This window comes from Ictalurus punctatus, chromosome 13, assembly GCF_001660625.3.
Source record: "Ictalurus punctatus breed USDA103 chromosome 13, Coco_2.0, whole genome shotgun sequence".
Classification (NCBI taxonomy): Eukaryota; Metazoa; Chordata; class Actinopteri; order Siluriformes; family Ictaluridae; genus Ictalurus; species Ictalurus punctatus.
Window position 1 is genome coordinate 20,006,297 of NC_030428.2, and position 12,117 is coordinate 20,018,413.

The 12,117-nt window shown below is 40.5% G+C and overlaps 1 protein-coding gene across 10 annotated transcripts in view; it reads left to right on the top strand.

The window, feature by feature from the left end:
* Positions 1–446: 446 nt before the first annotated feature.
* nrxn1a (neurexin 1a) overlaps positions 447–12,117 on the top strand; it is a 170,320-nt gene continuing 158,649 nt past the window's right edge. For 9 of the 10 annotated variants that reach the window (XM_017484124.3, XM_053685086.1, XM_053685089.1 and 6 more), the window contains exons 1-2: positions 447–846; positions 3,878–5,160. In XM_017484124.3, the coding sequence (XP_017339613.1) occupies positions 4,449–5,160 (712 nt within the window). In that variant the 5' untranslated portion in view covers positions 447–846; positions 3,878–4,448. The remainder of the gene's footprint in view (positions 847–3,877; positions 5,161–12,117) is intronic. The other variant, XM_053685087.1, reaches the window with a different exon arrangement.

Consider the following 12,117-nt stretch of genomic DNA (forward strand, 5'->3'; position numbering starts at 1 on the left):
TTGATGTATAAAAAGATAGGAGATGAATAGTTTACACCAGTGACATTCAGACCTACCCTACATAATCACCTCAATTGATTTCCACTAAAACATTTACAACTCTTTGCTATGCCAGACATTTAGTTGCATATCATGATAGCTCAAGAGGCCACTAACAACACACGCACCATGTATTGTTCAACTGACTTGCTAGGTAATTCAAACATTATAATATTTTTTTCTTATAGCATTTCCCCCCTCTCTACACCCCTACTCATCGTTCTTTCTAGTTCTGCAAACACTGGATGATGGGCAAAAAAAAAAAAAAAAAAGTAGTGATAAAGCATTGGACACGCCTGAGCTGGTAGACAATATTCCTTGCACTGCCGCTGTCTATGGTGCTGCAGCAACCACGCCCCTCCCAGCTCTCCGGCCCCGCCCACCTCCATCAGAACGCTAATGGAGCAGATCACGTGACTGCATGTCTCCGGGTGCTGACGGTGCCTGGCGAAGCTCGTCTGAGAAAACACCTCGACCGCAAAAACAACGAACGGGCGCTTCTCTTTTCTACATCCGTGCGAAGTGTAAATAATTTTGTACAGTTCGGGCGGGTAGAATGAACTGTTTTGTACTCTATTTCAATGCGGTATTATTGGCTCTGAATTTCTAAACCCATCGGCACTTTTAGGGGGATCCGCATACAGAAATTGCGCCTCTCTGATTTCTTTTGCGACACCGTTGCTGTGGTGTTTTTCTGCCTAATAAAAAACAACAACCACAAAAAAATCTAAATTTATACGGAAATCATCCCGGTTCTTCGGTGAAGCTGGCTGATCAAAAGGCTCGCATGATGGACTTTGTCTCAAGGTAAAGCGCACTTCCGTTTGAATTGGGCTCAGTTTGTGTGCGGTTGTTTGTGCATCACACTGTGCTTTCTCCGGAGAAATTCCGTCTCCAGCCAAATGCATGACTACGCCGTGTGTCAAGGCTGTGTTTTATTAACTGCTAGATTGTAGTCTAATCTTTACTTTACAGTGGGTTTTACGGCCGACATGTGTAATTTCGCGCATTAATTGACGAAGCCATATATTTCCTGCTCTCCATCATTGGGTATCTATTGTACAGCAGCAGCAGCCAACAGACAGAGGCAGGCTGAGAGATCCAGGGCTTTGCACACTCTTTCACTCAGAGATGTAGATGAGGATAATCCACCTGCACTGATCCAAATCAAACCAATTCACTTTCAAAAGCGGATTCTTGCTTGATCCATGTTCAATAAGTAGGCCTAATTATGACAACAATAAATAAATTATATATATATATATATATATATATATATATATATATATATATATATATATATATATATATATATACTCTATGTAGATGTTTCATAATGTGTGCCTGACGCAATCCAGTGGGTTTCATACAGTAGATCACGGTTATTTTTGAGGAAAACTCTCCGTTTGTTTAATCTAATCGGTTACATTATAGCCTACAGATTGAAGCCAGTTCGGCACCAGTGCAGGGACATTACTGCTGTTTCAAACAGACTTAAACCGTCTCATGTGTGACTAATGGCACGTCCTATGTTTTATGTGGGCCGTCGGAAAGAAGGGGCTCTGATCTCGCTAAACAGCCGCCGTGTAAACCTGACACAGTACACACGGGAATTAAAGCGTGTAATGATTGGCCAGGAGGCGTTGACGGACAGCCCGAGGGCAGGACAGCATGCGGTGCCGTTATGCGGGACTTAAACGGACCTCCAGAAACACACACACACACACACACACACACACACACACACGTGTTGTGTCCAAAAGGTTGATGTCTGACTTTCACCATAACACACAGAGGCAACACAAAATTATAGCAGTTAAAAGCAGCTCGTTTAAGCTGTTAGGGAGCAAGATATAGTCTACTATCATAGGCTACTAAATAACAAAATAATATCAAATTATAAGCAATCGAATCACCATTAGAGGTTACCATATTTACCAAAGGTGGCGTACTGTGTTCTAACCTACTTATTAGTCGCCTACACTAGTATGCTGTTTCCTTATGTTTAAATGTTTTCCCATAATAACGCATAAGGAAATGTGTGAGGGGAAAAACAGTGGCACTAAGTTAAAGGTGATGCAGAGTCTCCAAGGAAACTCTATGGGATAAAGCCCCTTGAGTTTATCACTCCTTCTTCCTTTTCACTAGTGGATTTTTCCGTACGAGAGAGAGAGAGAGAGAGAGAGAGAGAGAGAGAGAAATAGACGTAGTAGTGACGCATTTGGAATCTCTCATTATATGGCATGCTGAGGATAATTGCAATTGTGCCCAGATTTTCCCCCCTTTGGTAATACTGACATTTGCTACCACTTAAACAGTTTCAAGCATTTACATTCTCTACATATTTGTGCTTTTTCAGCTGGATTTAAATTCCTAGCCAGTTCAGATGGTGTTGAGCGAATAGCTCGTAAATGCACAACATTAATACAAATATTCTGAACAAACACTTAGGTGATGTTAATATGTAGGCCTATATTCAGTAAAGTTGATTATAATTATCCTGTGTTTACCCATCAAAAGTTCATGTGAAACAAGTTTACTCAGAAGACCTAAGCTGAAACTTCATTACATTTTCTTAAAAAAAAAAAAATCTAATTCATGACATATAAAAGCAAATCTGAAAAATCATATACAATCAATATTCATGTCCAGAACGTTGAAATGAAGCATCTGAACAAATGAAACAGTCTGAGGTAATTCAGAGGAACCTGTATTCACAAGTGAATTTAAAATAAGTGAAACACCACAGAATACCAAATGATGTACCAAACTGTATTGTGTACTACTCAAATGCATAATACACACTATACAGTATATACTGGGAGTGAAGTAAAAGTATTTTTTTCCTTGTCTTTCCTAATCTCTAAAAACCTGTATAGCACTGTATAACCAGAGGGTGTAGCCTGTAGAGTATAGACCATGAGTCATAGACTGTGAGGGTCAAAGACTGGGAGATATAGAATATGGGATGTAAACTGTGGGATGTAGAATGTGGGACGTAGATCATAAGGTATAGACCATCGGGTATAGGCTGTTGGGTATAAATGGAGATATAGACTGTTGGCTATAGACTGTGGGGTATAGATGGGATTATAGACTGTGGGATATAGGCTGTGGGGTATAGATGGGATTATAGACTGTCGGATATAGGCTGTGGGGTATAGATGGAGGTATAGACTGTCGGATATAGACTGTGGGGTATAGACTATTAGGTTTTAACTTAGGTATAGACTAAGGTATAGACTGTGTAGACTGGTGTAGACTGGGATATAGACTGTGGCCTATAAACTGTGCATTATAGACCCTGGGTTACAGAGTGTGGGATAGACTGTGGATTATAAATTGTGGTTTATAGACTGTGAGGTACAGATTGTGGAATATAGACTATGGGGAATAGGTGGTGGGTAATATAAACTGTGCTGTATAGACTATGGGGTATAGATTGTGGTATATACATTGTCTAGTATAGGTTTTGGGGTGTGCTATGGACTGTGGGGTGTAGACTGTGGAGTAAAGAGTGTGCTGTATAGATTGTGGGTTATAGATTGAAGGGTGAAGAGTTTGAAATATAGATCCAGCAGCTATAGTTGCCACTATACTTTATGGGTTAACTTTTCTTCAGTTAACAATGCTAACTTTACTATTCATAAAACAAGATTTTAGCTTATTCCATGAATGAAGTTGGCTGGTTATTATTTATTATTGTTGGTAATGTCATTGTTTAATTGCAAGTACTGTATTGTAGTGCTGTGTGTTTTCCGTAATATATGTGTCATAAATATTCTTTGTTTTAAATTCAAGAATTAATTTTAAGAAGACTGTTTCTTATTCTTTTCAGATTATGGACCAGTATGACAAACTGGATGTGATTAGAGAGATTGTGAGCACTGAAGGCCCTACAGGGGCCTGCATATTAACCTCACTTTGAGACGTTTCTATTTTTTTTTTTGTCTACTTGATATTTGGCCAACACAATGACTATTAATTAATCTATTCATATGACCCATGGTGGCCTAATTTACTTGAAAGCGCCCTGTATATACGTGACTTCATGTAATGGATACCTTAACAAATACCTTGATAAATGCCCCACTACAGCCCGTTTATATTCCACTGAAGGAATTTTAAAGCTGCCTACATTTTTAGTAGATTTATTTAGGATTATTCGTATTTTAGCTAAATATATTCTACATTTATTACATTGACTAATACTCCAGCTATACACTGTCTACATTAATTACGATTGGGCCATAACGTAGGCCTTCTCTCTGAGAACAATGAGTAAAGGAAAATTAGCCCGAATTTATAGCTGTCACAGAGAACCCATTTCTGTTTTAAGACTGTAAATCCGAAACAATTAATTATATATCATTTTAGATTAGTCTTGTTATCACATTTTTAAATTCACCATGAGCTTCTCCATGCGCAGCGGTGTGCATATAATTTGGATAGGCCTACTGGTTTGTTGCCTGGTTGACATAGGGGCTAGCATGGAGTTCACTGGTGCTGAAGGCCAGTGGGCGAGGTTTCCGATGTGGAATGCTTGCTGTGAAAGCGAGATGAGTTTCAACATGAAAACGAAAAGCTCACATGGACTTTTAGTGTACTTTGACGACGAGGGATTCTGTGACTTCTTGGAACTTCTACTCCATAACGGTAGACTCAGTCTGCGCTTCTCAATCTTCTGTGCCGAGCCCGCTACTGTACTCTCCGATACTGCGGTCAATGACAGCCGTTGGCATGCGGTTACGGTGCGCAGGAATTTCAAAAACACCACTTTAATTGTGGATGAAGAAATCAAGTGGGTCGAAGTGAAGTCTAAAAGAAGGGACATGACTGTTTTCAGTCATTTATTCTTAGGGGGGATACCTCCCGAACTGCGATCAGTAGCCCTGAGGCTCACATCTGCATCCATCAAAGACCAGGTTCCATACAAAGGATGGATAACCAATTTGAAGGTGAATAGTTCGGAGCCAACTATAATTGGTAGTGAGGGGATCAGCAGTGACAGTTGTGAAGCAGACCATGTCTGTCTGAATGGAGGAGTGTGCAGCATCGTCAACGACGAACCCATCTGTGACTGCTCCGAAACAGGATTCCAGGGGAAAGACTGCAGTGAAGGTAAGAGCCATTGTTATATTATTGAAATGTCTTTTGTTTTCCCCCAATATAGCCTTTTCCTTGATTTTTACTTCTGAGAGAAATGCATGCTACAGTACATCATGTTTGTTTCAGGCCTCCACTGTGGCCATTGGTCATGTTACATCACATGTTTAGATTAGCACTAAAGACCATTGTTAAGAGCAACATGCATTTTTGCTGGTACAGCTTCTGCAGAGTGTTAATACTTCTTAAGAATCGATTACCAAAGGTAAAATTCCTTAAAATGTAATAAGAAATTTCTAGCATAGAACTGGCATATGGAAATGAATGCAGCATATTTAGAGGTCTCATTCAAAACTGGCAAAATGTGACACGCGTAATCAACTTAAATAAGGAGTTGTTTTGTCTAGTAAATATGAAGTTACAGTGGTTATAATCCCTCATTATCACACACAAAAGTGAGCATTAGTCACTCATAATGCGCATAAATCTAAAGAAAATTTGATGCAGTAATATGAAGTAGCCTAATATGTAGTGAAATGCATTGAAATGAGTGGGAATCATATTGTGGCTAACTTGTCTGTAGATATTCCAATGTTTTTAGGATGTTCTGGTTGGTGTCCAGTTATCATCCCCCGTTGGCTTCCAATTTTACTTTTGAAATTTGTTCCATCTTCTCTTTTTCATTTTGGGCAATCCTCTCTGTTGATGGCTTCTATGCCGGTTGTGTCTCAGGCTTACGGCATGCCACGTTGCCAAGGAAACTGCATACGCACAGCGTAAATTTTGGCCTAGTAATCCAGAATGAGGACAGTACATGCAGGTTTATGAAAATAGTTTAGTGAAAATGAAAGTCTAATTTGGGGTTGCTGTAAAGGGTATTTCAAGCTCTCAACATGACATTGCATCTTCATCAGCTTAATAAAGGGAGGATGTGCTGGCGGAATTGGGCACGTTACCACAGTACCAAGTGTGACACACAATGTGGGGTGACACATAAGTATTTTGTAGACATAGCAGTATCTACCTTGAGACAGACAGTATAGTCTAATTTCATGATTAACAAAATAATTCACTGTTCAGTTTTTGGGACACAGAATTTGGGCTTTTTACATAATGCAAAGGGAAATCCACATGGCTGACAATAGTGTGGCTGCTTTTAGTACTGAATGAGTAAGTATGTATGAATCATCATTAGTGTAGGGAGATGGTTTAATTTAAGAGATATTTCACTGTTATAAAGATAGATAGATAAATAGATAGATAGACAGACAGACAGGTAGGTAGGTAGGTAGGAGCTTTATTTATCCCCTGTGGGGAAATTAGTGTGCAAAAGCAGCAAAACATTAAGACTATACAATCCACAAATGCACCACATATAATACAACATACAGGACATCAGAGGTAATTACACAATTCACAATGTACATGTTATATAAAAACTGTAAATATGTGTGTGAGATGGACAGTAAGAATTGGGGGGTGGGGGTTTGGGGACTAAATTATCAGCAAGTTCACCAAAAAGTCAATGGTGCCTCTGCACATGGGGGTGAATTGTACAGTCTTATTGCAGTAGGCACAAATGACTTCCTGTAGCGGTCCCTGTTGCACCGAGGTGGTGCTCCTCATTCCTACATTCCATGTAGGGGGTGAGAAGTGTTGGTCATGATGGTTTATAGTTTGGACATTATTCTCTCAACAACCACATCTAGGGGGTCCAGGGCGACACCTATGACAGGGCCTTCCTTCTTGATGAGCTTAATCAGCCGTTTGGCCTCTTTTTCTTTAGCCCCAGTGCCCCAGCACAACACAGCACAGAACAAGGAGCTAGCAAAGACAGATTGATAGAACATGTGAAGTATCTTGCTACATACAAGAAGTACAGTCGGCTCTGTCCTTTCCTGTAGATTGCCTCTGTGTTTTTCGTCCAGACAAGTCTCTCATCAATGTGAACCCCCAGATATGATAGGAGTCCACAATCTCCAGGTTATAGCCATGTATGCAGACAGGGCAGGGTTGGTCCTTTTTTATGCTAAAGTCAATTATTAGTTCCTTTGTTTTTGTGGCATCAAGTTGTAGGTGGTTAGCTTCACACCACCCCATGAAGCTGTTAACCAGTTTCCTATGCTCAGTTTCCTGTCCCCCACAATACAGCCCACAACAGCAGAGTCATCTGAAAACTTCTGCAGGTGGCAAAACTTCAAGTTATTTTCTTTGAGGAGCACCTATGTTGCTAACCACCTCCTGAGACACACAGTTCCTCAGCCTCACAAACTGAGGTCTGCCCATGAGGTAATCTGTAACTCAAGAGATCATGGGGGTATCAACCTGCACTACTTCCAATTTCCTTCCTGATAATGCAGGTTGAATGGTGTTGAATGCACTGGAGAAGTCAAAAAACATGACCCTCAGAGTGGTACTGACTTTGTCCAGATGTGAATAGACCCTCTGCAGAGAATAGACATGTAGACAATGGCACTCCTCTCTGACGATCAGCACAGGCTCTTAAGACTATGGGATAGATGCCATCAGGTCCCGCAGCCTTACACTGGTGAAGCCTCCTCAGTTCTCTCTTGACCTGATCCTCTACGATAGTCAGCCCAGCATGCGGGATGTTAGAGACAATGTTGAAATATAGCAGGTGGTCCCAGGTAAAACATATTGAAAACCTGGCTTAGATTGTCCGCCAACTCTACTTACACTCCATTACCTCACCTGACTGTTTGAAGCCAGTAATTTCTCTCATACCACTCCAAAAGTCTGCAACTCTATTCCTCTGCAGCTTGTCTTCCAGTGTACTCCTGTAGGAGTCTTTACTCACCCTCAGCTTTCATTTGACATCCTTTTGTACATGCCTCACTCCCTAACACCCCTCCTGAAGATTCTTTTCTTGTCATTTCCTTCAAGTCGCTGGTGATCCAGGGTTTGTTTTTGGCAAAGCAACAAACTTTACTGGTGGGGATGGTATTGTCAAGACATAAATTGATGTATTCAGTTACACAGTCTACCATACTGTCATTGTCCTCCCCATGTGGTCCGTGTGCTACACAGATATTCAAACCCTTTCCTGGGTCCATCTCCTCACTGACCTAGTGGTCACAGGTGGACACTGGACAACAGGCTTGTAGACTGACATGAGCAGGACAAGGTTGTGGTCAGATCTTCCAAGTGAGGGGAAACTAGTGGAGTTATAAGCCTCCTTAACATTGGCATACAGTAGGTCCAGTGTTCTGTTCTCTCTGGTTGAACATTTCACAAATTGTTTAAAGGTATGGCAAAGTTGATGAGAGAGAAACATGGCTAAATGGCAATGAAAGAGTTAGGCTGTTTTGTTTGGAGTCTGGCTGTGACTGTGGGTATAGCGTCACACGTTGTCTCCGTGCATGGTGTAGGCGGAATGTAAACAGCAACAAAGATGGCGGATGTGGCAGATAAAAAGGACGTATACAGAAGCGTTCTTTATTATGGATATGTTTAGGATTGCACCATCTGTTGTTAACAAACACCATGAGCCCCCCTCCTTTCCTCTTACTACTCAAAGCTGTGTCTCTGTCCACCTGCACTGAAAGCCGCTGACTGTAGTGTTAGAGTCCGGGACATGTTTGTGCAGCCATGTCTCAGTAAAGCACGTTATACTGCATTCCCTATATTTCCTCTGACTCCTTGTCAGTGCCGAGAATTCGTTCATTTTATTCGCCAGTGGTCTTACATTGCCCATTATGATAGTAGGAAGATAAGGCTTAAATCTCCTTCTCTTCGCCCTCCATAGCGCGCCGGCTCTGTGGCCGCAATGCCTTCTCCTCAGCTCCTCTGAGATAGACGGTCCCTCCCTGGTGAGTAGAGTGGGCTTTGCTAGCACAGTCAGCTGGTCACACGTGTAAATGATACCCTCGTGTCCGTCGCCAAAGATCTCCGACACCGCAAGCAACAGAAGTACAGAAAAAAGCAAAAAGAATTGATTAAACTCCCTACCGACCGTCATTATGTTTGTAGATGTTCAAGTTTAAATAAAGTCAATATAAAATAACTACAACATTAAAAAATAAAAACTGACAATAACAAAAAAAGACACAGAGCTGCTGTAGCAGGCTTCCATTAGTACGGTGCCATCTCACAGGTACAGCAAATCTGAGCTATGTTTAAAGCTTCAAATTGAAATGCAAATGCCTTAGTTAATGGCACACCCAGAGCTCTCAGAATATTAGTGTCATACCTCATTACAGATTGAAAGACTGGCTTGGATTATGCCAAAGTACTATATTAATAGTATCACCTTTTCCTTCATCTTGTACAAGATATGAATAGGATGGACAGTCATTTCTATTGTTAGTATACATTTAAAGCAAGGAAAGAGAATGGAAAGACCTTATAACTTAATGTCTAGTGACAAAGATGCAGGAGTAACACATTCATTAAATGACTCCATGTCTTTTAATGCATCTCTATCCTTATTCTGTTCTTCCCTTGGTTATTAATTATTGATGCAAGGGCCTTGAGCCGAGGAAGAAGCAGGACAGAGTCTCTGTCTCCTCCATCTCCTATGGAGTAATGATGGTTTTCACCCTTATGGGCAAAGGCATCAGGCAGAGGCCAGCAACTGGACTGGTCGTTTTTGTACACTGTGCGGAAGAAAATGGGTGGTGTGTGGATTTAATGTTTCCATTCTCAATGTATAAATGCTCAGTTTTTCTCTCGACAGGCAGTTGTGCTAATGATATTCTTTAGTGAGGCAGGTGTGGGGCTCTCAGTGGGAGAGACGGCCCACACTGCAGAGAATAACAGTACTACACTTAATAAGATATTTTTTGCACAGCTGGGAATGCTAGGAACAAGGGGTTTATTAGAACATATATTTATTATTAAAGACTCCTATTTAGGCTTTCACATCTTTCTTTTTTCAAATGTAATAGCCATGAAGTTATGTATTATATGGGCATATCAGCTGCCTCTCACTGGTACATTTTACTCATCTAATGTGTAAAATGTGTGTTTAAGAAAGCTGTTAGAAAACTGGAGTGTTTGATATGCGTGAAGCATTTGGTTGAGTAGTGAATCGGTTTGCCAGTGATTATTTGTACAGGCAGTGGTTTGATAATTCCGCTCTTATCTGCCTTGTTTAAACATCATGATGGTTTTGCAGATTGAAAGGGTTTAGAGAGGCAATGTGTCACATTTTAGGACTACATAAACTCGGTTATTTGTACTTGTTTAAGGATTCGAGCAATTGTGCACTTATGCAATGAGCCCAGCCCAATTGAAGGGTTTTTGCTCTGCATATAAAGCCCATAAGAGGTATCTCTAATTGCAAGATATTTGGCATCTCGCAATTACAGCACTCTATGTATTCTTTGACTTAATCATAGTGGTTAGACTTATTTATTTGGCTAACATTTTCATCCAACTACAAATCACCTGAGCATTTGAGGGTTAAAAGCCTTGTGCCCAGACACAAACGTGGGCTGCATGATGGTGCTGGAACTTGAACTCACCACCTTTCAGTAGTCCAAAGTCTTAACCATGAGTCTACTTAATGATCAGCGGAATAAACACTACTGAATAAACATTTACATTCTCAACACAAATATTCCCTGCACCTGAGTGAAACGAGTACATATTAACATCTTCTTAATTGGAGTTATATTTAATAGTATTAATAAGAGGTTATGTATCTATTATTATTGCAATATACTCAATCAAAAGGTCAGTGAGGTTAACCTTTATCCACTGACTACTATGATTTAAAATACACCTTTATGATATTTATAGCCAACCTTCAGCCTTCAAGAAAATCTTTGGTGATAAGTTCTACAGCCAGATATATGGCAGATAGTGATTTCTTTAAAGTCAGTATCTAAAGCACACTGACTAAGCCCTCTAATCTCTTGGTGATACCGAAAAAGGGTATTAGAGATCACACTGTATACACCGTCACATGAAGGATACATTAGATTAGATTTGTTGATGGATGAAAATGGCTACCATTCAAGTACAGCAAAGCTTTTACTTTTGGGTACTTTTGATGAGTAGTTGTGATGAATGTTCATAGTTATATAGTTGTACTTTAGCTGCTGATACTATGGTGTGTGAAGACACTCTTGAAATACTCTATTTATGTGGTTGCAATCTGGTTAATTATAACAGATCTAACAATATTATCATAAGACTAGTGGGCACAGTAGATTTATAGTAATAATGGTTTCTAGGTATGGTTGATTATTAATTTACATTTACTCATTTGGCAGAGGCTTTTGTCCAACATGACTTACAGTCTAGTTGAGCAGATGAGGGTTAAGAGTTTTGCCCACGGACCCAACTGTGGCAGCTTGGCAATACCATGATTCGGACCTACAACCTTCTGATCGGTAGGCCAGAGACCTATTCGCTGAGCCATCAACTGGTACAATTTATTAACAGTTATTTTAGTAACATAATGCCTTGCCCTTAGGGCACTACATACAGTGGGTATGTATGTTTGATAATAACACACTGTGACAGTCTGAAAAACACACATAGCTATTGTTGTTTACACACGGCAGTGTATGTCCATGTGTCACATAGCGTTTGCACCAGGCCTGCTCATGCCCACAGTGGAGCCACTGTATATGTTTGTGCTCTCCCTCTGTAAATCTTGTCCTTCACCCTAAAATCACAGCACTTTGCATGGACAGCACTCAAAACAAGCTGTCACTTTGATGAGAGCCTACACGTCTCTGGTTCTGTTAGCAGTACTAGAGTGAAGCTACGCAATCCTGACATGCTAGTCAACCCAGCATACACATGCCAGAAAGGCTCAGAGAGGAACCTTAGGTTTCTTTCATATAAATGCAAGTGAAAATAGGATTAGCAATGTACTATGCGCTATAGGCACATACTGTAATAGAGATAATGGCCCTATTTAGGTAGTAGTGGTCGAGGCAGAGGGGGGATGTGAACATAAAATCAATACTGCACACTGTAAAGGATGTCTCGTTGATA